General features: G+C 44.5%; 1 protein-coding gene across 2 annotated transcripts; it reads left to right on the plus strand.

Annotated features, from left to right (window-relative positions):
* The first annotated feature begins 132 nt into the window (after nt 1-132).
* Nucleotides 133-27628, plus strand: ZNF180 (zinc finger protein 180). 2 transcript variants are annotated; one of them, XM_049901016.1, is made up of 5 exons: nt 133-389; nt 4449-4538; nt 14948-15022; nt 22582-22708; nt 24030-27628. In XM_049901016.1, the coding sequence occupies exons 2-5, from the start codon at nt 4488-4490 to the stop codon at nt 25760-25762; spliced, it is 1986 nt and encodes a 661-aa protein (XP_049756973.1). In that variant the 5' UTR covers nt 133-389; nt 4449-4487; the 3' UTR covers nt 25763-27628. The 2 variants fall into 2 exon arrangements, with proteins under 2 accessions (XP_049756973.1, XP_049756974.1); XM_049901017.1 differs by having other exon boundaries at nt 14966-15022.

The following is a 27628-nucleotide window of genomic DNA, read 5'->3' on the forward strand; positions in this document are numbered from 1 at the left end:
TCCTTGCCTCCTGTCTGGCGCAGTTCCTGCGTCCCCCTCCCCGTGGGACCTGGAAACCCGCCCAAAGGCCGGCACGCCGCAGAGCCTTCTGGGAATTGTAGTTCTGACTCGCCGAGCCCAAGGGCACTTCCGGGTTCGCACAGAAGTGCGGCCATTGTCCCGTTCGCGGACGTTTGTTGTCGCCTAGTACCTCGGTCTTTCGGAGCTTAACTCCGAGAGCCCTTGTGGCTGCCGACTAGGAGAGGGGGCCTAACTAACTTAACCCGAGTTGGTCGTGCTGCGGAATCAGGGAGAGGGGTTGCTTAACCCGAGTTCGTCCTGCGGTGGAGCCGTACCTGGTACCGAGGCGTGGACCAGCCAGACCTGGGCCGCAGCCCGAGGACGCCCAGGTTGGTGAGGGGCGGGCCATCGCCGGGTGTCAATATGCGCATGCGCAGGGTGTAGGCGGGAAGCTAGAAGCGAGAGTGCGGGTGGGTGATCTGAAACCTGTGCGGGCGGCGCTTTAGCCTGCTGTCTGCAGTCGCCCAGGTTGGTACAACTGCAAGATTCCGGGGCTGTGTTCAGCGCGCGTGCGCGGGTGTTTGGGCAGCCGCTGCTCCTGTCTGGGGCCTGAGGTTGCCCAGGTCGGTGGAAGAGGGCATCTGTCTGCATCGGTGTTGGGGAGAGCCTGTACTCCCCTTGCTATTGTTGGTGGAGGTTGGTGGTAGTTGCCATGGCGTCGATTGCTATCCATGGCGACCCCGTATGTGCAGACCGCCACGCCTTCTGAGGCCCTTCTGGGTGGGTTTGAACCACCAGCCTTTTGATTAGTAGTCCAGCGCTTAACCATTTGTATCACCCAGGGACTCCATACTCTCTTTGTTGTTGTTGAGGTGCTTTCAAGTTGATTCCGGTTTATGGCGACTCTCTGTGACAGAGTAGAACTGACCCATAGGGTTTCCTGGGCTGTAATTTTTACAGGGGAGCCCTGGTGGCGCAATGGTTAAGAGCTCGGCTGCTAACCAGAAGGTCAGCGGTTCGAATCCACCAGCCGCTCCTTGGAAACCCTATGGGGTAATTCTACTCTGTTGTGTAGGGTCGCTGTGAGTCGAAATCGACTTGACAGCAACAGGTTTTTTGGAACCTTTACGGGGCAGATTGCGAGGTCCTTTCTCCCGCGAAGTGGCTGGTGGGTTGGAACCGACGACCTTTTGGTTAGCAGCCGAGCTTTTTGCCATTTGAGCCACCCAGGGACTCCTTCCTCCCCTTGTTGTTGTTGTTAGGTGCCATCGAATCGGTTCCAACTCATAGTGACCCTATGTACAACAGAACAAAACACTGCCTGGTCCCGCGCCATCCTACACCCACCCAAATGTAGGGTCTGTTTGTTGGAGGGACTGAGGACATCCCGTTTGATGAAAGCTCAATTGTAGATTCTGCCTCCTGGATGGGAGGGGCAGTGCCACGTTGAGCAGGTGTTTGGGTGGGAAGCATGAGGTGGGAGGTGAGGTTCAGGGCAGGTGGTCCTGGAACCCTGGAGCAGACACTGTTCTTACAGGCCTGGGGACACAATGGTTGGTGGAGAGACCAGCGTGGAGCTGCAGATTCCTTTCCCAGGAGAGGCATGGCAGCTTCAGGCAGCCTTAGGTGGAAATATAAAGGACTGCAGACTCCCGGCTTGAAGGAGGGGCCAGGACCTCGAGGCAGGTTCTAGGCAGCACGTGCCGGAGGTGTCTGAGTGCCAAACAGGAGCCTGGGACCCATGCAGGGTAGTATAGAACCCAGGGCATTCAAGTTGGTGGAGGTGCAGAATCTGAGCCCAGGAAGGGCAGAGCTGTAATTCCCTGCTGTCCAGTGTGTTCCAACGTACAGGACAGAATAGATAGAACTGCCCCAGAGGGTTTCCAAGGCTGTAAATCTTTACAGACGCAGACTGCCACATCTTTCTCCCATGGAGTGGCTGATAGGTTCGAACCACCGACCTTTCAGTTAGCAGCCGAACACTTAACCACTGTGCCACCAGGGCTCCTAGAGCTGTAACAGCTGGTGTCAGATCATCAGCTGTTTGGACAGGAAGCAGGATGCTGCCAGCTATGACTGAGGAATGTGTTCCTGGGACCTTTGCTCAGGGGCCGCTCTGCTTGCCCAGGTTGGTAGAGAGACAGAATCTGGGCTGACAGAATCTGGGCTGCACATTTGGGCTTGGAAGGGCCTGCACTCTGCACAGCACCCAGGCGTACATGTTTGGGTAGGAGGAGGGGAAGGGCCCAGAACCCCCAGGCTGGTGAGTGTCCAAGTCCTGGAGCTGGAGCTCAGCACTCAGGCTCCTGTGTGGGTATTCTGGTGGCAGGCAGGCAATGGGGCAGGTGACTGTGGAACACACATGGAGCCATGTGGGTACCTGTCCCAGGTAGATTGAGGCTGAGTGGGAATGCAGACTCTTCAGGAGCAGCAGCTATATAAGACCTTCAGGCTGGTGGAGGGCCCAGGCCCTGGATACAGATCTGGGCAAGAACCTGCTGTGTGTGTGCGTGGGGGTGGCAGGAGGAGGGAGCCTGGGGGGGTGACCCCTCTGCGGTGGCTGCTGGAGTGGAGGCCTGGAGGCCCCAACTGGGAGCTGCAGGTTCTGGGCGGGGCTGCTGCAGCTGCACTGTGCACACGTGCTGGCATTTGGCCGGAACAGGGAGGCGTGGGCAGGCCTAGAACTGCCTGCAGGTGCTCAGGTGGGTGGAGGGACCGGATCTGAGCTGCAAATTCTGGGCAGCGGAGGCGTGGGGCTGTGCCAGGCACCCTCTTTGCATGTGCCCAGGTGTTTGAGTGGGAAACAGGAGGCTGTAGGTAGGTTTCGGGCAAAGGGTGCTGGGACCATTGTGTAGATGTTGCCCTCAACACAGCCTGACGATGCCCACGTAGGTGGAAGGACAGGATCTTGCTGAACCACAGGAGCCCAGGAAGGTGCTTGGGTAGGAATCTGGGCTGCTGCTGCCCAGGTGGGGCCTGTGGAGGTTGATGGGTGGAACTGGGTTTTGGTGCAAGTTCAGGTAGAGCTGTACCCTGAACCCATGCTAAACTGTTTGAATGAGAAACTGGGGAGTGGGCGGGGAGGGGTCAGGGACAGGGCAGGGTGGGCTCCACCGGAGGCTGCTCTGGTCTCTGGGTGGCCGCTGCTAGCCGAAAGGTTGGAGGTTCGAGTTCACCCAGAGGCACCTTGGAAGAAAGGCCATTGAAAACCCCATGAAAAAAAGACCCTGTCAGCCATTGAAAACCGTATGGCGCGCAGCTGTACTCTGATGCACACGGGGATGCCGTGAGTCAGAGCAGATCTGACGGCAAGTGGTTTGTTTCCGTTTTGTTTTGCATTAGTCAGACCTGAAAACACCTAGGTGGTAGAAAGAGTCAGTGCTATGCCTTCTGGGCCTGGGAGAAGCCATCCTTGGTGCAGGTGCTCGCTGCTGGTGTTTCGGTGGGAGCCTGCAGTCCTGCCCAGGCTCTGTTTTAGTTTCCGGGTGCAGTGTCAGTCCCGAGGACGCCCAGCTGAGTGGAGGCACCAGATCAAAGCTACAAATCTAGGGCACAGGAGGCTGTTGGGGAGGGAAGTTGGGCTGGCGCTCCTCTGGTAGGGTCAGTGAGTTGGAATGGTGGAGGGACCAGGTCCTGGGTGCAGCCTATTTGAGGGGAGGTGAGAGGTGATCTTCCAGAGAATGCGCGAGGGTGGACCTGGCTGTCTGTGTTGTCGGGCGCCATCAGCCCCGTGTGGCAGAGGAGGAGTTCTCCACAGGGTTCCTTGACTGTAATCTTCACAGGACTGGATCACCAGGTCTTTCTCCCTGGAACCGCTGGGTGGGTTTGAACCACCGACCGCTCAGTTAGCAGTTGAGTACTTAACCAGTGTGCCGCCAGAGCTCCTAGTGCCTGGTAGGTGGAGGGACAGGGTCAGTCTCAGCAGCTGAATCAGCTCCTGGCAGGGGCGGGGCAATGTCTTGGGCTTCATACATTTAGTCACGTGTGACTCTGGGTTGTTCATCCGGAGCCCTGCTCCTGGCCCTAGGGAGAGGTGCTTGTCTGGGGCTGAAGGTTCCATTTGAGGGGAGGAGTGCTGGTGTTTGTGGGGATCCCAAGACCCAGTGGGAGTAGGAGAGGAACTGATTTGTACTGCAGACATTGTTTGGGCCAGGGAGGCTATGTTTAGGCAGGAGGTAGGCTTATGGGTAGGTGGCTCAGAGCCCCAGGACAGTGGAGGAATCAGGTTGGAACTGGAGAGGCAGGGTTATGCCTGAGAGATGGTAGGTATACGCACAGTTATTTGGGCAGGAGTCTGGGCAGAATCTCCTGGGAGCTCACTTGCTGTGGGGAGTGCATGCTACGGGCAGAGACTGGTCTGGGAAGTGGGGGGGTCCTGGCAGAACCCTGCCCCCCATGCACAGGCTGTGGGCACGATGCCATCTCAGGGCTGTCTCTTCCCACTGTAGCTCCGAGTCCTCAGGACCTTGCCCTGCCTGGAGAAGAGCATGGAAGAGCAGGATGAGAAGCCCTCAGGGCCCCTGAAGGTCTGTGCACAGGTGAGTGGAGCCCCCTTTCCCCAAGGGACTCTGAGCTTGCTCCCACCAGGCCCCGCTGCCTAGCCCACTGGGCGAGGAGCCTGAGCCTCTTCTCAGAGCATCTTAGGGGCCTCTGCCCAGCAAGACTGCTAGGCTTCTAACACTTATATGACACATTTTATGAGTCTCCCTGCATTTCCTGAGCCTTTAACCCAGATAACTCTTTGGGTGGGTGGGGGTGGCTTCGCGTCGTGTGTCACAAGCCCTTACAATACTGACTTCCCTTTGCCCAGCAGTTCATAGCTTTGTTTAAGGATGAACAATTGGAAATATCCTAAGAATGCAACAAAAGAGGGAAGATAAATGAATTATGGCAGAACCACGAAATGGACAACGCTGTCACCACGGGCAATGATGCTGTCATGCATATTTGCTGACATGTGAAGCGATTTATGATCTTTGTTAATGTAGAAATTGTCATTTTAAAAAAAGGGATGGTGGTTTATGTGTGCACACAGAAAATAGTTTGCAAGACTATGTTGTTATTTGCCGTCCAGCTGATTCTGACCCATGGTGATCCCATGTGTAACACAGTAGAACTGCTCCGTGGAGTTTTCTTGCCCGTAATCTGAACGGAAGCAAATCACCGGGCATTTTCTCCTGTGGTACCACTGTGTGGGTTCGAACCACCAACCTTTAGGTCAGCAGTGAAGTGCAAACCATCTGTGCCACTTAGGGACCTCTTTACAAGAGGTATACCAAAAAGTTAACAACGATTATCTTTGAGTTAAACTACAAGTGACTTTAATCTTTCATTTAGTTATCTATATTTTTTTACTTTTGTAGAGTGCATTTTGAGGCTAAGGCTCAACAATGAGATGTGTTTTTCTATAGCAAATATTATTTGAAAACATTTAATCGCTTAAGAACTTCCCCTTACTGGAAGGTTCTGTCCTGAAGCCGTTAGGTGGGGCAGAGCAAGGTGGGTATCTGCATTTGGGGGAGGGGTACCTGGCGTGGGGTGTCACAGACTGAGCAGGGTGAGGAGGGCACCCATGTGTGGGGGGTCAGGGGCCAAATAGGGTGAAGAGGGTGTCTCACAGGGTGTCAGAGCCCAAGTAGAGTGAAGAAGTCAAGTATTAGAGCCCACTGGGGCTGAGGAAATAGTCTCTGCAAGGTCTCAGCAGCCTGACCTGGGGAGCCAGTGATCAAAATGGGGTAAAGAAGGCGTCCATTCAGTGTGGCAGTCCAGCAGAGTGAGGAAGTTCATGTGGGGGCAGCCTATTGTGGGCGTTAGAACCCTTGGGGTTGAAGAAATGGTCTGTGCAAGCTGACAGCCTGATGAGGGGGAGCCAGTGCTCAAGTGGGGTGAGGAGGGTACCCACACTGGGGAGCGAAAATCAGTGTTGGGAGTCAGAGCCTGTGTTAGTGTCTTGTGGCTGCTGAAACAAAGTACCACAACCTGGGTGGGTTAAAACAACAGAAATGTATTCTCTCACAGTTCTGAAGGCTAGAAGCCTGAAATCAAGGTGCCAATGGACCATGCTCTCCTTCCTGCGTCTACCGGCTTCTGGTGGTCCCAGGTGCTCCTTGGCTTATGGCAGCATAACTCCAGTCTCTGCCTCTGCCTTCGCATGGCCGTTGTCTCTCTGTCTGTCTGTGTCTGTGTCTCTTCTCCTCTTTTTATAAGGACACCAGTCATATTGAACTAGGGCCCATCCTTCTCCGCTGTGATCTCATATTAATTACATCTGCAAAGACCCCGTTCCAGATAAGGTCATGTTCACAGGTATCTGGGGTTAGGAATTCAACAGAGGCATGGCGGGGGTGGGAGGGTGGATGGCCTGGTTTGGGGTGACAGGGTCAGAGCAGGTGAGAAGGACATCCACAAAGGGAATGCCCCAGTGTGGGTGATTAGAGCCCAGGTGGGGTAAGGGTGTCCGTGCAAGGGGTGGTGTTGGAACCAGAGCAGGGTAAGGAGTTGGAGAAGTATGCCCACGTTGGGAGTGGGGGCTCAGCCCAGTGTGGCATGTCAAGAGTGTGGGCAGGTCAAGGGCGCCCACGCATGAAAGTAGCCATGTGTGAAGTACCAGAGCTGAGGTAGGATGTGCAGGGCAGCCTGACGTGGAACTGACATCCAGCGTCATGCTGAGTGAGTCTGTGAGTAGGGACGGCCTGTCTTGGGAGTCAAAGCCCAGACAGGAGGAGGAAGCCCTTGGCAGAGGGCAGCCACGGCGGGGCATCAGAGCCCAAGTGGAAGGAGGAGAGCGTCTTTGCGGGAGAGGGTGTGGCAGTGGAGGTGGGAGATGAGTGACTTCCAGAGGGTTTGGCTAAATAAGTAGATGTAATTAGAACTAGGTCCTCACTGTCAGAGCAGGGAGGCACAGGTATGGAAAGAGAGAACCCTGGAATGAGCCCTGTGGTGTTCAACGGGAACTGGAGGTATTAATGTGAACAGCCGGTTTTCAGTATATATAAACCAAAAACCAAACCAATCCCACTGCCATCGAGTCCATACCTACTCATAGCGACCCTATATAGGTGTAGAAATATATGGAGCTGTAAGAGTACCTCTGTGTGTCTACATACATACACGCAGTCCCTGAGTTACGAACATCCAACTTACATGCAACGTACGGTCGCTCATCAACCCCGGTAAAGCCTATTATATTAATACAATGGCTCGTAATAACAGACGAGGGCTACTTTGCAACGTACATCAAAACATTATTATTACTGTATCGTTAGACACGAACCGTGCCTAACCCTTCTGACTTACATACAAATTCAATTTAAAGATAGACTTAAGAACAGAACCTGTTCGTAATCCGTGGCCTGCCTGTGTATCCGTTGCTGTTGATTCAACTCTGACTTACGGTGACTCCGTGTGTGACAAAGAACTGTGCTCCATAGGGTTTTTAATGCTGATTTTTTCGAAGTAGATCACCAGGCGTTTCTTGCAACGTGCCTCTAGGCGGACTTGAACTGCCAACCTTTTGGTTAGTAGCCAGGTGCATTAACCCTTTGCAGCACCCAGGAACTTGTGTGTACATCCATCCTGTGCACCCGAGAGAGCCTGGGGACGGTGAGAGCTGATAGCAATGTCCACGAGTACTGCCCAGATCTTGACTTCTGAATATACCACAGGTTTTACAGGTTTACAGCTAACAGCTACTTAGTGTTCGGTTCTGTGCTGTTAGAAATAGCACTGTTGTAAACGTTCTTGTATGTGATTCCTTGTGTGCAAGTGCAGGAGTTTCTCTAGGGTAGCTGCCTAGGAGGGAAACTAGCTAGGTCCTCAAGTAAATTCAGTGTCGCTTACCATCCCGCTAGAAGTCATATGGTGGTATCTCATTGTGACTTCAGTCTGCATTTTCCCGGATTCATAATGAGGTTGAACAACTTTGCAAATCCTTACTGGCTTTTCGTATGTTATCTTTTGTGTAGGGCTCTTATGAAATTTCTCTTTGGTTGTTTTTAACTGATTTGTAGTTCTTTCCATTGGTTGTCTTTTTCTCATGGATTTGTAGTTCTTTACACACTCTTATCTGCACCTTTTTCCCCTGTAAGTGTTGCACAACTTTCCTTAAATATACTTCTGGATCTTTAATGTATTTTGGTGCTACCTTAAATGATAGCTTTTAAAAATATCCCTTCTCTGTTGGCTGATGCATAGAAATACGGTTTAATTTTTATGTTGATTTTTGTTTCCACAAACTAGCAAACTCACTTGTTAATCTTATCTGAAGATTATTTGTTTTTTCTATGTACACAATCATATCTTCTGCAAATATTGACAATACATTTTTTTTCCAATTCTTAAACTTTTCATTTTTTTTTTTCTCCCTTGACTTATTCGCTGGCTGGAACCTCCCTTAAAATGTTGAATAGAAAAGTGCTTGCAGGCGGGATGGTTCCCCCCTTTGAATCTACTTCTTTAGGCATCTCTGTGTTGGGACATTGGTCCTGAGTAGGCTGTCCACTTTCACTCAAGCTTCTCTCACCCATCGACCGATCCTTGGCTTCTCAGGTAAATGGTGGAGGCTTTGAGGAGCCCATCACAGATGTCAATGCATCCATCGCTTATATTACCGAAGACGTGTATCTGATCATGGAGACAGCATTTGATTTGGTGCTGATCTCATTGTGCCAGCTAGGTATTTTTCAGTCAGAGCTGGGATATTTATGGATGGGTTTTCCTCTATGTGTTGTTTTCATCTTAGTGACTATTTAGAGGGAGCAGGAGTCCTGGTGGTGCAGTGGTTAAGGCCTCAGCTGCTAACCAAAAGGTCACCAGCTCAAATCCATCAGCCGCTCACTGGAAATCCTATGGAGCAGTTCTTCTCTGTCCTGTTGCGTTGCTATGAGCTGAAATCAACTCTACAGCAACCGATTTTTTTTATGCAGATGTAAGGAGCCCTGGGGGTGCAGTGGTTAACTGCTGGGCTGCTAACCAAAAGGTCAGCAGTTCAAACCCACCAGCAGCTCCATGGGAGAAGGGTGTGACAGTCTGCTCCTGTAAAGATTACAGCCTTGGAAACCTATGGGGCAGTTCTCCTGTGTCCCGTAGGGACGGCAATGAGTTTGGATTGGTCTGGTTTTGATTCTTCATAGATGCAGACTGCCACATCTGTCTCCCGCAGGGCAGTTGGTGGGTTCGAACCACCAACCTTTTGGTTAGCAGCCAAGGACTTAATCACTGTGCCACCAGGGCTTCTTATCCATAAATGAGGGTAATAGTATCTATTACAGAGGAGCCTTGGAAGCCCCATAGGGCAGTCCTGTAGGGTTGCTATGTGTCAGAATGTACTGGACAGTAATGGGTTTTTTTTTTTTTAATGCAGATGTAAATTTACATTTACATTTTTACATCTTTATCAAAACTCTAGGTAAGATGTGTTTTAATGTGTGACCATTGGCATTCTACTTTAAACCAATGACTTTGGGTATTTTGGGGGGATCTTAATGGTTCTGTGGCCATTTTCTTTGATGTTATTCAGTCTGTTCATTGATTGTTTTAGCAGTACGAGGTCTCATGTAAGGCACCAGAGAGAAAGATGCCTCAGGCGGAGCCCTGCCTTTCATGATTTAGTTCTTACAGACAAAAATACACTTCTTATATTTCCCAAAACTATACAGAAAAGCAAAAACACCTTCTTCTTTAATTAGTTATCTATTTCTGTGTAACAAATTACCTCACAATTTAGGAGCTTAAAGCAACAAACATTTATGATCTCACACAGTTTCCTGAGGGTCAGGAGTCTGGGAGCAGCTTGGCTGAGTGATTCTGGCCACTGGGGTCTCTGATGAGGTTGCAGGGACAGCACTTGTCTGAGAGCTTGTCTGGGTGGGAGGACCCCCTTCCAAGCTCTGGCTTTTGGCAAGAGGCCTCAGTTCCACACCAGGGAGGCCTCTCCATAGGGCTGCTCATGGCCCTGCAGCTGGTTTCCCCAGAGTGAATGATCTGAGAGAGAGAGAGGGAAAGAGCAGAAGCTCACGCTCAAGTAACAAAGACAGAAGCCACGGTGTCTTTTATGATCTAATCTCAGAAGTGACACACCATCACTTCCTCCATATTCTATTGACACACAGACCTACCCCAGTACAGTGTGCACGAGGACTACACAAGGGTATGAGTGCCAGGAGAAGATGGGGTCATTGGGGGCCATCTTGGAGGCTGGCTACCACACATCTCAACTCTGAATGTCCTCCAGTTCTTTTTATTATCAGAAGATACATGGGTACTTGATTTGGACCTGAAAGATACTAAGCCCTGACAGGGAGAGAAATTAAGTGAGCCTAAGTCTTGGCTTTCAGTAAAAGGGTTGACTCCGATGAGCCGATTTAGGAAGAGATCATCTGGGTATTGGAACATCACCTGAGAGAGTTTAGTGGCTCATACACTTGGAAGTAATTGGGTCAGGGAAGGCCTTGAGCCACCTCCAAGCCCTTCCTACCTTCAGGGGCTGAGACCAAAAATCCTGCCAAAAACGTGGTTGAGGCCATGCCTGTCCATCATCAGTCTCAGCATTCAGAGATGTGCCGGTTGGTGGTCCTGGGGTGGGCCTATTCTGTATATTTGAGGAAAGTGAGAATTACTCACAGATGATGGTATGAGCAGTAGAGAGAATTTTCTTGTGCTTCGGAGGAAGGGGGACCCAGCTTGTCAGGCGGATCCCTGAAAAAATCAGACAGAGGAACCTTCCATCTTTCTAGTTTGGGGGAGTTGGTTTTGTGTCCTCTGGAATCATCCTGATTAAGAAAGCTAAGGGTCAGAGTGAGCTTCTTAGATCAGGTGGACACTTGAGACCATGTTGGCATTTCCTGTCTGGAAGGGAGATGAAAGGGTAGAGGGGTTTAGAAGTTGGCAGAATGGACGCAAAAAGAGAGAGTGGAGGGAGGGAGTGGGCTGTCTCATTAGGCGGAGAGCAACTGGGAGTATGTAGCAAGGTGTATATAAGTTTTGTGTGAGAGACTGACTTGATTTGTAAACTTTCACTTAAAACACAATAAAAATTAAAAAAAAAAAAAAAAGAAAGCTCAAGGTCTCCATATAAGGCCCATGTATCATACCCCTTGAGCAGAACTATGACCTGCTTCCCCCATGGGCAATGTGAGATGTGAACACATCAAAGAAGGAAAATTCTCCCTGTGATGCCTGTTAGAGCCCTAGTGGAGCAAATGGTTAAGCACTCAGCTGCTAATCAAAAGGTTGGTGGTTCAAACCGACCCAACATCTCCATGGAAGAAAGACTTGGTGATCTGTTTCCATAAAGATCACAGCCAAGAAAACCCTATGGGGCAGTTCTACTCTGTCACAAGGGGGTTGCTATGAGTCGGAAGTGACTTAACAGCACTAACAACGACAAAAACCTCCTCATGGATACAGGGGATTTCTCTCCAGGTGTATCTGCCATTTCACCTCAAATGCAAAGTTTTGAGGATGGGGTTTAGCAGTAATTCTGTGATTTGACTAGAAGCTTTGTTTTATTACCTCAGGAACCCCCCAAATTAGGAAGGGTAGTTTTGGCCATCTCTGTGTGGGTGAGCAGATAGCCCCTGTTCTAGGCCAGTTCTAGCTCACGTGAAGTGGATAGGTCACTCAGCTATGGCTCTGCCTGGTTCCATTCCTCCACTCTGGGTCCCACATGGTCTCACCCCTGTAACAACAGAGAGCAGTTGTTAATTCTGACCATCCCTCTTCTCTCCGTGGAAGTCAACACTCTAATTCCTGTTTCCATTCTGTAACACAGGAAAAAGAGAATGCTTCTTTATTACATGGGCAAGTGTCTGTTGAACAGAGAAGGGGATTAACAAATGCTCCAGAAGACACAGAAAGTGGGGGTAAAGGCTTTTAATCCCGTGCGTGTGTCCCAAACCCTGCACGCAGTTCCATGCCTTAGAGTTGTCAAATCTGGAGAACTTTTATTGTGGCCTCTGAAGATACTGAGGGGAATGCAAAGGTGAAAAATATATATATTTGTCTAGTATGGAAGTTATGAACCAGGGGAGAGACGTGTAAGGATATAAGTAATATGAGGAGGAGCCCTGGTGGCGCAGTGGTTAAGCACTCTGTTGCTAACTGAAAGGTCAGCGATTCGAACCCACCAGTCACTCTGCAGGAGACAGATGTGGCAGTCTGCATCCATAAAGACTACAGCCTTGGAAACCCTATGGGGCACTTCTACTCTGTCCTTTAGCGTCAATATGAGTTGGAATTGGTCGAAGGCAATGGGTTTTAAGTAATATGAGAAGAATAATTTTGCTGGCACAGTAAAGGTCTGATGAAAACAGCTAACAAGTCCTAAGGGAAGAAGAGTTGGGGTTTTGCGCTATCTGGGAACACTTCATGGAAGAGGTGGTATTTGATCTGGGGCTTGAATGACTAGTCAGATTTGACAGGCGGGGCAGTGGAAAGCGGGGGAGGTCGTGTCAGGCAATCCATGTTTGGATCATGACTGGTGGACTCTATGGATTTAAATGAGTTTTCTGGCCTCCTGGGTGGTGCAAAATGGTTAACACGCTTGGCTGCTACCTGAAAGGTTGGCAGTTCAAGCCCACCCAGAGGCACCTTGGATGAAAGGTCTGGTGATCTACTTCTGAAAAATCAGCCACTGAAAACTCTGTGGAGCACAGTTCTACTGTGACACACGGGATTGCCATGAGTCAGAACCAACTCCCTGGCAACTGTTTTGTTTTGTTTTACTGTGCTGGCGTTTGTACTGGGTAACAATACAGGCATCCTAATGCCTGTGCTTTCACATTGGGCCTTCTTTATACTGTGGCAGTTCCAGCTCTTTGAATGATCACGGTTTACCTCAGTAACTGACCATTAAATGTGTATGTATGTTTTTTTTAAGTTTGAAAAAATTATTTTCTGCCTCTGAACACATTAAGGCTAGCCATTTTTTGGTAACCTTTCCCACTGCAATAGTGAGGTTTTCTCTGGGTTGATAAGGGCCAAAAACAAAATGAAATGGCAGCAATGACAACAAAACAACATTGATATACTACAATAGTTTGTTTCCTTTTCATTTATGATTCAGAGGCTTCCAAATCATTGAGTGGTAAATCAAGAACCAACAGTACTTGCGTGAAGATTTGTGAGGGAGCAGAGTATGTACACTTGAATGGACTGTCATTTAACAGGTTGAGAAAAAACCTCAGGAAGCTATGAAGGGGTGACCTGATTTCAAAGTGATTTTCCAAGGGGGAAAACACTTTCACTGATTTCTGAATATTTAACTGAAGAAAATAAGTGCCACTGAAAATTGTGTACAGTATTAAAACATAGGCAGTGAACATGCTTCTCAGTCCTGCCCCTCAAAAAAAAACAAAAAAACACTACTTTTAATGCTTTTGAGAATGTCCTTCCAGACCTTTCTGTTTATATTTATATTTTATAAAAATCTACTCATATTTTATATACTGTTTTTACTTTTTTCATTCAATATATCGTAGACATCTGTCATTTTATATGCATCCTTACATACAAATCTATCTCGTCTTCTCTTAGTTGCTTAATAGTATTCAGTTGCCTAGAGAAAGCACAATTTATTTCACAAGACAGTTACTAATAGACATTTAAACCTGCCTTCCAAATTTTTGCTGTTTTAATGTAACCCTTTAGTGAGATTTTTTATACGTTCATCTAGGAGTGCTTTCTATTTTGCTAAAGATAAATACTTACAAGTAGACTTATTGATATGGGCATTACATTTTTAAATGAAAATATTGCCATTAAAAGAACAAAAATATAAACAAAGAATGCACATAAAAACTGGTGCAATCCAAATAAGGTCTCTACCTGAGTTAATAATATCGTACCACTGTCAGTTAGCTGCTTTTCACAAGTACTCTGGTTATGTATGATAAGATCATGGGGAGAAGTTGGGTGAAAGGAACATGAGAACTTGCTGTACTATTTTTACAACTTCTTCTGAGTCTTAAACTATCTCAAATAAAATATTTTATAAATATGTGTGTGTGTGTCCAATCCAGGAAGGCTGTATGGGCTGCCAAGGTGTGAAGTGGGGGACTCTGCTGGTGCAGGCTTGAGTGCGTTGGTGCCAGCAGACATCAGAAACACTCTATGTGGTTGAGGAGTTGTTTACATGCAAAGGGTTTGAGCAAATAAGTAAATATAATGAAGATAATGGGGGCCAGAGAAGGAAGGTACAAATGTGGAAAGCAGGAAGGCTAGGATAAAATGTATTGTCGAATTGTAATTGTAGGTATTGGTGTGAATTTATGGTCTCCTATAAAAAAAAAAAAAAAAAAATTTTATAGAGGTAAATACTAGGTATAAAAAAAATAGAAATAGTCAATCTATATGATTAAAAAGAGCTGAGCATCTTTATATTCACTGACCATTTTTTATTTCTCTTGAGTTGGGTTACATGTACCCTGTTCTTGGTCCATTTTCCCATTGAAGCTACCTTTTCTTACTGATTTGGAAGAAGTCTTAATAGTGCAGATTCTTATTGATGGTGCCTTTATTGATGGCACTTGTTGCCAAACATTTTATGTAATCTATTAATCTTCATGACTCTGGCTTTGGTCATGCTGTATTCCATGCTATTTGCTCATGATTCTGTGATCCAGGAATTCAGGCAGGGCCCAGCTGGATAGTTCTTTTGCTTCTTATAGTGACTGGGGTCACTCACTCAACTGCATTTAGCTGGTAGTTGGGCTATCCAGGAAGGTCCACAATGGCCTCATGCCCATGTCTGTTGTCTCAGTGTTCCTCCAGATGTCCTCTTTCTCTCCACATGGCTAGTTTGGGCTTATCCGTAGGAGGGAGTGGAAGCTTGGTAGGTGAACTGTGTTAACATAGTTGGTGTGTCAAATCCTAGCCCACCCACAGTGGGAGTTTTGAGCCATGACTTAGCTCCCTGATTTTTTTCCTTTTATCTGTTTTGCATTCTCAGGACTCTCTCTGTCCTCAGGAAATTATCATCAAGATTGAGGGAGAAGACACTGGGTCACAGGCCATCCCATCCCAGGTGAGTCGGGCATGACCCCTCTCCGCATTGAGAAATTTTGCACGGCTGGTTGGCAGCAGAAGCCAAATTAAAGTGTGGTGGAAAGTGAGGAAATGGAGGTAAGAGCAGAACACTTTTATAAAAAGTTTGGTCATCAAGGGAAGGATTGAAAAGTGTGAATATTGCAAGGAGATTTGATATTGAAAGAACTTCCCCCCCCCTTAAGGATGGAGAAGATTTGACTATGTTTAAATGGTTGGAGAAGGACTTAGTGGAGAAAAAGAGGTTAAATATCACAGAAGAGAGGAGGTAAACCATGAAGCAGGGTCCTTGATTCAGGCCAGAGGATTTAATTCAGAGCATATGTGAATAAATTGACTTTTTATAGGAAGAAGGACTCATGTAGGAAGAATGAGGTTGAGGGAGTTACCCGAAGGTTTGGATTTTTCTGTGAAATATCAGATGAAGTTATCTGTTGGGCGTGAGGGTGGGAGTTGAAACAGAAAAATGTTTGATAAGGATGGAGAAGGTTTAAAATAGTAGTTTTGAATTATGAGAGAACAAACTACCCTAAATAGGTCTAATAGGGTTGCTGGTTGGTCTTAAAGGATGGTGACCAGTAATTTATAATACTCTATCCAGCTGCCTGGTTTTGTGGATTTTTTTCCCCAGTGGCACTCTGCAACCCATTTCCCATAGATAGCCAACTGACATTCGAATTCACCTAGTTTTTTTTAATTTGCCAGGTATATGCAGTGGAAGCTCCATAGGTCAAGGGAGTATTTGAAGGAGAATTTTTGTATGTATCAAATACAAAGATTTATCTGAATAGTTAAGAGGAAGAAGATAGAGTACACTACATAGAAAGGAAAAGAATGTAGACTGGTATAGTAATAAAATTGGCACAGCGGTTACGAGCTTGGCTGCTAATCAAAAAGGTTGGCAGTTCGAATCCCCCAGCCGCTCCTTGGAAACCCTATAGGGCAGTTGTCCTCTGTCCTCTGGGGTCGTTGTAAGTCAGAATCAAATCGATGGCATTGGGTTTTTTTATACAAGAGAATGCAATAGATGATGGAAGATGAAATGATACAAGTTCTTGTATTAGAGGATAAATCGTGGGTATAGATCTTCAGTGAATGGGGTTGGTAGTGTTCAGGAGGTTTTAGGACAAAGCTACAAGAAGTGATAGATTCTGAGGTAAATGACATGAATTTCAGAGTAACTGGGAGGATGCACATCCTCCCCATCTTGATGTTGACATCCCTGGAATGGGAGAGCATGGCCATCCTTAGCCTGTGAGGGCTGCAGAGCAGAGGAGGGGAGTCTTCAGGGGGAAGCATCAGTTTCCATTAGAACAGAGATGTGTAGGGAGTGTTTGGTGAAGAATGTTGACTCTGTAGGATTTCATTGTGAAAGATAAGTTCCTGAGGGCACAGTTCAAGGATTTGGGAAAGAGTTTTGAGGAGTGAGGAGTCTGGGAACAGGAAGAGGGAGAATAGAATAAGGTGAGATGGAAGACCAGAAAAGTCAGTATCTACATATTGAAAGGCCATCCCTGGGTGGTACAAATGGTTATTGCTCTCCGCTGCTGACCAAAAAGTTGGAGGTTCAAGTCCACCTAGAGGGGCCTTGGAAGAAAATCTTGGCAGTCTACTCCCAAAAAATAAGCTATTGAATACTCTTTGGTCCAAGCAAAAACTGGGCAAAGGACATGAACAGACACTTCACCAAAGAGCATATTCAGGTGGCCAATAGACACATAAAAAAATGCTCAACAGCATTAGCCATCAGAGAAATGTAAATTGAAATCACAATGAGATACCATTTTATACCCACTAGGATGGCTAAGATTAAATAGAAAATAACAGGTGTTGGAGGAGATACGAAGAAATTGGAACCCTCATCCATTGCTGGTGGGAATGTAAAATGGTACAGACATTGTGAAAGACAGCCTGGCAACTCCTCAAAAAACTAGAGGTAGAGGTGCCATATGACCCAGCAATTACACTCCTAGATATATATCCTAGGGATGTAATAGAAGTGACATGAACAGACATACGCATACCTATGTTCATCGCAGCGCTATTCACAATAGCAAAAAAATGGCAACAACCTAAGTGCCCATTAATGGATGAATGGATAAGTAAAATGTGGTACCTACATGCATGCATTGGAATACTACTCAATGATAAAGAAAAATGAGTTCCTGAAACATCTCGGAACATGAATGAACTTGGAGGACGTTACGTTGACCAAAATAAGTCAGTCACAAAACAAACGTTGTATGCCCTCACTTTCATGAAATGACATGAACAGGCAAGTATACAAAAACTTACGTTCATTAATGGTTACTAGGGATGAGAGTGGGGGAAGGAAGAGAGGGTTTCACTCTCTAGAATAGTAGACACTTGTTATTTTTGGTGATTGAAAAGGTAACATCGAATGAGGGTGAAGTGTGCACAGCTTGTCAAAGGTAAATGATGTCACTAAAATGTACACAAGATGAAAGGACCTTTTGGTAATTGCTATGGCGTATATAATTTTGAACAACAAGCAAAATATATGTGTGGGAGTATATGTATGTACATAGATGAATATGTGCATAGGTTTGTATATGTGAGTGTGTATGTGTGTAGATAGGTAAATGTACGTATATGTATATGCATGTATATTGTGTGGTTTAAAGTCAGGAAAGGTGTGGGTCAGGGTTGTATGCTTTTCATTATACTTATTCTGTATGCTGAGCAAATAGTCTGAGAAACTAGACTATATGAAGAATGTGGCATCAGGATTGGAAGAAGACTCATTAACAACCTGTGTTATGCAGATGACACAACCTTGCTTGCTGAAAGTGAAGAGGACTTGAAGCACTTACTGATGAAGATCAAAGACCACAGCCTTCAGTATGGATTACACCTCAACATAAAGAAAACAAAAATCCTTACAACTGGACCAATAAGCAACATCACGATAAATGGAGAAAAGATTGAAGTTGTCAGTGATTTTGTTTTACTTGGATCCACAATCAACACTCATGGACGCAGCAGTCAAATCAAGTGACGCATTGCATTGGAGGAATCTGCTGCAAAAGATCTCTCAAGTGTTAAAAAGCAAAGATGTCACTTGAAGACTAAGGTGCGCCTTACCCAAGCCATGGTGTTTTCAGTCACCTCATATGTGTGCAAAAGCTGGACAATGAATAAGGAAGACTGAAGAAGAAGTGACACCTTTGAATTGTGGTGTTGGCGAAGAGTACTGAATATACCATGGACTGATAAAGGAATGAACAAATCTGTCTCGGAAGAAGTATAGCCAGAACAGTCCTTAGAAGGATGGATGTTTTGAGGCTACATCTCAAGACTTTGAGCATGTTATCAGGATGGATCAGTCCCTGGAGAAGGACATCATGCTTGGTAAAGCAGAGGGCCAGGAAGAGGAAGACCCTTGATGAGATGGATTGATAGAGTGGTACAACAATGGGCTGAAGCATAACAACGGTTGTGAGAATGGCACAGGATGGGACGATGTTTGTTCTGTTGAGTCAGAACCGACTCAACAGCGCCTAACAACGACAATAATGCACGTATTTGACTATATGCACATATGTCCATATATATAATAAAGCACATGGGAGCACAGTTATGGATGCTTCTTAGAGATAACCAAACACTTTGTGTGATTGGTTTCCTGGGTTTGAAGGATTAGGACCATAGTCTTGTGGGACATCTTGGTCAGTTGGTATAAGATAGTTCATAAAGTTAATGATCTCTATCCTAGTTTGGTGGTAGCATCTGGGGTTTTAAAAAGCTTGCGAGCAGGCATCTAAGATACAACTATTGGTCTCTACTCGTCCAGAGCAAAACAGAAAGAAGGAAACCAAAGACTCAAAGAAGAAACTAGACTAGAGGACTTATAGTCTACACGAACCACGGCCTCATCGTACCCAACTACGATTACTGAACACGCTGACCAGGGCCACAGTAGATGGACCTTGATAGAATGAGAGGAACATATGGAACAGAGCCTCAAATTCCTAAAAAATAAACAAAACCAGACTTTTTGGACCAGTTGACACTGGAGGACTCCCTGAAACTGTTGCCCTGAGATGCTCTTTAAACCTTGAACCAAAACTATCCCGAGGTCACCTTTTAGCTGAATAACTGATTAGCTTACAAAATTAAGAATGTCACTTGTGAGTACTGTGCTTCATTGAAAAATCATCTTTATGAGACCAAGTGGTCAACAATTACTTTAAAACAAAGAACAGAATGTAAGGGGGCAGGGGAACTAGGTTAATGGACACAGAAATATTGAGAATGTTCATGCATTGTGAAGAATGTAACCAATGTCACTGAACAGTTTGTGTAGAAGTTGTTGAATGGGAACCTAAATTGCTGTCTAAACGAAAAACACATGAAAATATTATTAAAAATAAAACTCATCATAATAGATGGTCCTGGATAGAATGGGAGAAAAATGTGGAACAGAACTCAAATTCTTAAATAAATAAATAGCCAGACAAACTGGAACAGTAGAGAGCAGAGGACTCCCTGAGGCTATAGCCCTGAGACACTTTTTAAACCTACAACCAAGTATTTCCTGAGATTACCTTTTAGTGAAATAGCAGAGTGGCACACAAAATAAAGGATATTACCCGTAAGATTGGTGCTCTGCTCAAAAACCATCATTATGGGATCGAAAGATCAAAAATTACCAAAAAGCAAAGGTAAACAGTTAAAGGGGCGGGGAAGCTAGATTACTGGAAATGGAACCAACAGAACACACCTGAAGAGAATATTGACACATTGTGATAAATGTAACAATGTCATGGAACACATTTGTGCAGAAATTGTCAAATGGGAACCTAACTTGCTGTAAACTTTCACCAAAAACTCAGTAAAATATTATTTAAGAAAAAGAAAACCCTTTGGAGCACAGTTTTACTCTGACACCCATGAGGTCACCATAAGTAGACATCAACGTGACGGCAGCTGTTTTTTTTAACCTGGTGAAGGACATTTTTACATGGGCACGTGATATGCCTGGTGAAATTTAGGTGAGAGGAGAGGCTTAAATCAGAGTTTGGGCCAGGATTATTTGGATATATTAGAAAGCCTTACTGAAATAATTTACCAAATATATATTTAGTGTCTATTATAGATCAACATTGTGTTAAGCACTGGAGTTACAAACTATAAATACCTTGCCTCTCCCCGCTGTCATGGATCATAGCCTAGTGACAAAGTTGACCATTAAGCAGATAATAAGAAAGTGTGGTGAGTGTTACCATAGAAGTCCAGGGTACTTTAAGATCATATAGCTGGGGCTGGTGAGGAGTGCTAATATAAAATTATCTAGTATTATTTATTTGGCATTTGAACAAGCTTGGTATTCAAGGTGCCTACGTTAAACAGCAAAGGGAAATGTTTATTAAAAGGAAGCATGGATTAAAGGTTGAAAAACAGTGCACTAAAAATCAATATTCAACATAGCTGGGTTTGTAAATTAAATTTTGAGTCCCATTTTTGGACTAATCAGAAAACCTTTGAGATTTTGGTGAAATCTGTGGGCCCCTGAGTTAGAAAAATGCATATACAGCAGCATGTTGCATGTAGTTTCATGTGATTCAGAGAACCCTGTATCCTATTCATGAACCACAGTTTAAGAACATCTGGTCTATTTAAAGAGCCACTAGTATTGAGTGATATTCAACTTCCTTGGCTTTTGCTGCCTTTGGGTAAGGACCGCTCACCCTGAACACTGCTTCTCTGGATCAAAATTCCTGCCCAGTTTTCTTGGGAACGGACCCATACCCCCTTAGAGGAGGCAGCCCAGGAGATCCTCTTTATATGGCAGTAAAGACACTGAATGTCTTCTAAGAAGCCCTGCAGTGCAGGTCCTAGTGTGGGCACATAAGAACTATCAGCCAAAGGCTAAGGGTTCAGGATAAAATTTATTGAGTCACAGTGACTGTCAGGTAATTTTTTAGGGTTCTCAAAACTAATAATCCTAATAATTGCCAAGTGTTTTAGTAAAGTCTGCTAACAGCTTTTCATATATTATCACAGTTAATTCACTTAACAACCCAATGAACTGGGTATAATTAAGCTTAATAAATAGAAATGGAATAAACTCATCCTTAAAGACAGATTGCCAGAGTTACCCATCACTGTCAAGTCGAGTCTGACTCAAGGCAACCTCATGTGTGACAAAGTAGAACTACCCCATAGGGTTTTCTTGGCTGTAATCTTTACGGAAGTATGTTACCAGACCTTTCTTCCATAGGGCCACTGGGTAGGTTCAAACCACCAACCTTTAGGTTGGCAGACCAGTGCAAACTCTTTGCACCACCCAGGGACCCAAAAGACATATACTCATTATAAGTGAGAAAACCCACCTCTTTTCTTCCAAATCCATTGCTTTTAACCTACACATACTTTCTTTCATTGAGACCTACATTTCATTTTCTACCTCAGGCGTTAGCAGAGCACAACCTGTGGGCCAAATCTGGCTCACTGCATGTTTTGTAAATAAAATTTTATTGTAATACAGCCACACCCATTTGTTTATATATATCTATGGCTGTCGTCTTACTACAGCAACAGAGTTATAATTATCATAAAGACTGTATGGCCTGCAAAGGCTAAAATAGATACTACCTGGCCTTTGGCAGAAAAAGTTAGCCAACTTCTGTTCTGTTAGGCTCTTGGTAATTTGGAAGGAATTCCTGAGTGGGAATCCTACAGTCACCAGTGCAAAAACCAGAGTAAGCATTTTCTTAAAGGTGGACAAGAGTCTTGGAAAACTGTTTGTTGGTTCTTATCTGGTATTCCTCTTTGGAGTTGTAAAAACAGGTCCAGCATCCAAAACCCAAAGGCATGTCATGGATTGAATTGTGTCCCCCCAAAATAAGTGTCAATTTGGCTAGGCTGTGATTCCCAGTATTGTGTGGTTGTCCTCCATTTTGTGATTTTTCTATGCATTATAAATCATAGTCTCTGCCTGTGGTTAAAGAAGATTAGGGTGGGATGTAACACCCTTGCTCAGGTCACATCCCTGATCCAATGTAAAGGGAGTTTCCCTGGAGTGTGACCTGCACCACCTTTTATCTTACAAGAGATAAAAGGGAAGCAAGCAGAGAGTTGGGGACCCCATACCACCAAGAGAGCAGTGCCAGGAGCAGAATGCACCTTTTGGACCCAGGGTTTCTACATGGAGAAGCTCCTAGTCCAGGGAAAGATTGATGACAAGGACCTTCCTCCAGAGCCAACAGAGAAAGCCTTCCTCTGGAGTTGACACCCTGAATTTGGACTTCTAGCTTACTAGAGTGTGAGAAAATAAATTTCTTTGTTAAAGCCATCAACTTGTGGTATTTCTGTTAGAGCAGCACTAGATGACTAAGGCCGAGACTCACTTAGAAACACCTGTATGCCTTGACTGAATCCTTTGGACACTGACAATCTCAGGACACCTCCCAGGCTATCAGGTTTTTCTTCCTCCATTTGCCAATCTCTTTTCTTCCTCACGTACATTGGAAGGAAATGATACCTAGCTGAGCAGGCATGTATGTCTTCTTTTAGGAAGGAGTGAACTTCAGAGTTGTGACTGTGGACTACACTCAGGAGGAACAGAGCACCCTGAACTTTGCTCAGAAGACCCTGGATAGAGATGTGATGCTGGAGAACCACAGGGACCTGATCTTTTGGGGTAAGAATACAGTCCCTTTCAATGAAGTTCTGTCTGTTGGAATGATTTCATATTCTTAGCAGAGCTGTAGGGTTCAGCAGCTGGAATGGTTTTGGCCACACATAAATTGTGTTTGTGCTCTTTATCCCTAGTGAAAATTAATTCTGATTTGTAGGATGGAAAAGGTACAGCTTCTTGGGCTTGAGCTTATTCAATCCTCATGGCTTGTAAAGGCCAAAGATGGGGACTAGATTTTGCAGTGGTTTTCTTTCATCCCAGCCCAAACACTCAAAGTCCTATGTCCTTCCTTATCAGCTTTTCAAACTGGAACAATCTCATAGTTGGAAAAAGGGCAAGAGTATAAACAGAATTTCTCAACACATCTTCCCAGGTGAGACGAGACGCACAGGTATAGAGGGTTTGTTTGAAACACCCCATAGGGAATGCAACATTTTTCTTCATCTCCCACCTCCTGGTGGGGTGCATATGTCACCACTTTTTCCAGGTGTATTCTCTATTGTGTGATCTAGTGGCCATCTAGGCTTCCGCCTCTGTGCCAACCTCCATTCTTCCTCACTTGAAATTACAGGAATCCATGAAGCCTTATTAACTCATAAGACACTTTGGGAACTGAAATAACACTGTTCCCATTCTTTTGCATGGGTTCACAAATGTAGTTTGCTCATGTGTTGCTGACACAGGCTATTAGCAAGTGTCATACCATCATAAATTCCTAGAAACATAGACTCTGATCTCTATTTCAGTGAACATGTATCTAGCACTAAAAAGGGTGGACAGGCCCCTCTATTTCTTTGTCAAGGATTGCAAAATTGTTTTTAAGATCTGTGGGTTCTGCATGTTGCTGTGTGCTGTTGAGTGGATGCCAACTTATTGTGACCTTATAGGACAGAGTAGACCTGCCCCATAGGATTTCCTAGGCTGTAACTTTTTGGAAGCAGATTGCCACATCTTTTCTTCTGTGGAGCCACTGGTAGATTCCAACTACCAGTCTTTCAGTTAGCAGCCAGGTGCTTAACGTTGTGCTACCAGGGCTCCTTTGGGTTCTGAATAGGTAATCTTATATTGGAATATGCAAGTATTTGACACCTAAAATCTTGGATATTCAGACAAAACTAGGATTAAAATAGTTCTATTTTAATGCTCTATTATACTATTGGGCTGTGGCAGTTTTTCATTCCACTCTTTTGCTTTCTCAATGTGGGTTATAAGTTCATATCTGAAAGCAAAACCGCATATAGTTTGCATGCTTTCTTGTCAATTTATCCCACCATTCCAACCCTAACATGTTTTGTCTAGATCGTCTTATTTTGCTTTCTTTCAGACTTGGCAACTGCACGTGGAAGAAGAGAATCAACTTCAAAGCACAGCACTTTTGATGAAGAACCATCCCATGGAGTGAAGATAGAAAGATTGACAAGGGGTGATCCTAGGTTGTCTTCATGTGGGGAAATCCGTGATTGTAAGGACCAGTTGGAAAAGCAGCAGGAAAAACAAGAGAGACTTTTGAAGGAACTGGCATTCACCCGAAGGAAAGCTGTCATTTATGAGAAAATCTGCAAAAGTGATGAATTTGAGGATAAAAGTGGTCTGAATTCCAGTCTTCTTTCATCCCAGTCGATATCCACAAGAAAACATTTTCATAAACATGCATTACATGTTAAAAAATTACATTATAATTCTGTTGTAAACAATCATCAGAAGATTGATGACAATGAGAAATTATGTGAAAATAATGATTGTGGAAATCTTCCCCAGAGCATTCACCTTATTCAACTTACAAGAACTCAAACAGAAGATAAATCCTATGGATTTGGTGATAATATTCATATTACATCACTAAATATACCTGAGAAAATTCATGCAGGAGGAAAAACCTTTGATTTTAAGGAATGTGGTGAAGTTTTGAGCCACAGTATATCCCATAATGAGCAACAGAGAATTTCTGTTGAAGAGAGTCAATATAAATGTAGTAAAACCTCCCAGAGCTCATCCCCTGCTCAAAACATGAGAAATCATTCTGAAGAGAAACCCTTTGAATGCAATCAATGTGGGAAATCCTTTAGCTGGAGCTCTCACCTTGTGGCACATCAGAGAACTCATACTGGGGAGAAACCTTATGAATGTAGTGAATGTGGGAAATCTTTTAGCCGGAGCTCTCACCTTGTTTCCCATCAGAGGACTCATACTGGAGAGAAACCTTATAGGTGTAATCAGTGTGGGAAATCTTTTAGCCAGAGTTATGTCCTTGTTGTTCATCAAAGAACTCATACGGGAGAGAAACCTTACGAATGCAATCAGTGTGGAAAGTCATTCAGGCAGAGCTATAAACTTATTGCACATCAAAGAACTCATACTGGAGAGAAGCCCTATGAATGCAGTCAATGTGGGAAGTCATTTATCCAGAGCTATAAACTTATTGCACATCAAAGAATCCATACTGGAGAAAAACCCTATGAATGCAATCAATGTGGAAAGTCCTTTAGTCAAAGTTACAAACTTGTTGCCCATCAGAGAACTCACACAGGAGAAAAACCCTTTGAATGTAATCAGTGTGGGAAATCCTTCAGCTGGAGCTCTCAGCTTGTTGCACATCAAAGAACTCATACTGGGGAGAAACCCTATGAATGTAATGAATGTGGAAAGTCTTTCAACCGTAGTTCTCACCTTGTTATGCATCAGCGAACTCATACTGGAGAAAAGCCCTACAAATGTAATCAGTGTGGGAAATCCTTCAGCCAGAGTTATGTTCTTGTTGTACATCAGAGAACGCACACTGGAGAAAAGCCCTATGAATGCAATCAGTGTGGGAAATCTTTCAGGCAGAGCTCATGCCTTACTCAACACCAGAGAACTCATACGGGAGAGAAACCCTATGAGTGTAATCAGTGTGGAAAAACGTTCAGTTTGAGTGCTCGGCTTATTGTACATCAAAGAACTCATACTGGAGAGAAACCTTTTACATGTAATCAGTGTGGAAAAGCTTTCATTAATAGCTCTAAACTTATCAGGCATCAAGCGACCCATACAGAAGAGAAACCCTATGAATGTAACTAAAGTGAAAAGCCTTCAGCCAGAGTATATTTATTCATTTTTGTTTTTTAAAAGGAGTACATGTAATGGAAAGAATTAGTATAAAAACAATGTGTGTGGGGAACTTTGTTATTGTGTATCTGGAAATTCATTCTGGAGAAGAAAGACGGAAAAACTATGAATTGCTTGTTTTACTTAGCAGTTCCACATACAAAATCAGAATTGTCCCCCATGATACATTGCTATAAAAGTAATAAATATTGACACTTTTCTTTGCAAAAAACACTCAGGCCTGAATCAAAGAAAACCATCAAATGGTCAGTAGACTGGATTGCCAGTGAGACAGACCTCTTTTGTAATAAAGAGTAGATAAGAATGCTAATACTGGTGGGCTTATTGTTGAGTAGATGGGAAAATTGCTGTAGTTATCAGAATTTAGGATGGGAAACAATATTGCAGTGTATCATTTTATTGCATGACTTCCCAGTTTGGTAGTTTTCTGTTTCATACAGCACTTCCTATTATATATGAAGATTTAGTAGAAAATAGAAAAATGGCTCTGATATGAAGTGAAAAATGCAGGGCAAGAATATAGGACATTCATTTCTAGAACCATTGTGAGAAGATTTTTGTATATGGATCAGAGTTGAAAGAGGATATGGGTGTATCTATTTGATTTTTAGATTTATATGTGGGTTTCTTCCCTTTTAGATTGTAAACTGTTTTTCTATAATGATACAAGTAAAAATCAGTCAACAACAAAAAGGAAGTACAAAGATTTCCATTTGCTTTGTCTGACAATTCAGGAAAGACTAGGAAACTAGTTAGCAAAAATTCTTCAGGATTCTGAGATTTTCTATTTGCAGTAGAATCAGGGGGTTACATTTTAGGGCTTAGATTCCCAGGGATATTATTCGCTGCAAATAAAATAGTGCCCTGGGAATGGGAAACTGGGAACTTAGGCCCAGGAATATTCTGTAGGAGGGAATTGAGAATGCATGGACAGTATAAGGTGCAAATGGGCTTATTTTTATATATCCAGAGCAGTGTAAAAGAGCTCAATTTTTAAAGTGTTTTGTTCTCCCCTTATGTCACATCTTGTCTTTCTCATGGGATATATCCTTTAATGCCCCAGCTAAGTGTTTATCACCTAAATTAAGCTTGCAAGGATGTTTTTACAGAAGCAAGATTTGTGCTCATTGATCTTTAGATTTGGTTTGCATGTGTTTCTTGCCTTTGCCCCTAAATCATGGATTCTAATCCTGTGGACTGCAATAGGCGTGAAGCCCCTGACCCAGAGAGGTAATAAATTGGTGTTTTTTTTCACATCCATCTATTCTTGAACCCGCTCATTTTCAACTGTTCATTTTGCATCAGGTGAGTTTCTCCTGTAACAACCATATTCCAGGTTCCCAGATTTTGTGTGTGTAAGTATTTTGGCTATGACTCCTTCCTACTCAGCACTGGACTCGTCTGCAGGGCTGTTCACTGTGCAGCCTCATTTTTTACTGTGTCATAGGGCTTGACTACTTCATGCAAATATCTTTTTCTCCCTGTTGTTCACTGTCTAGCCCAGACTCTCTTGCTCTCAGATCCAGAATGACTCCAGGAAAGACACTGCACTTGGTTCTCCCCATTGCGAAGGATCTTGATCTACAGTTAAGGGGGTGGCTCCCTCACTTCAGGGAAATGTGCCTGCAGAGGGGACGTTATCTCCATTTCCTCTCACACTCGGGTTCAGTCTTTACTGCCTTTGGATTCTTTCCACCTGATTTTGTGGTATGGTGCTTCAGCCTCTTAGGCTTGACAAATATAAAGTGTGCTTTTCTCGATGTTTTTGAGAGATTTTAGCTAAGAAGGAAATCCAGACTTTTTGATGCTGTTTTCAGA

Source organism: Elephas maximus, chromosome 11 (genome assembly GCF_024166365.1).
Source record: "Elephas maximus indicus isolate mEleMax1 chromosome 11, mEleMax1 primary haplotype, whole genome shotgun sequence".
Lineage (NCBI taxonomy): Eukaryota > Metazoa > Chordata > Mammalia > Proboscidea > Elephantidae > Elephas > Elephas maximus.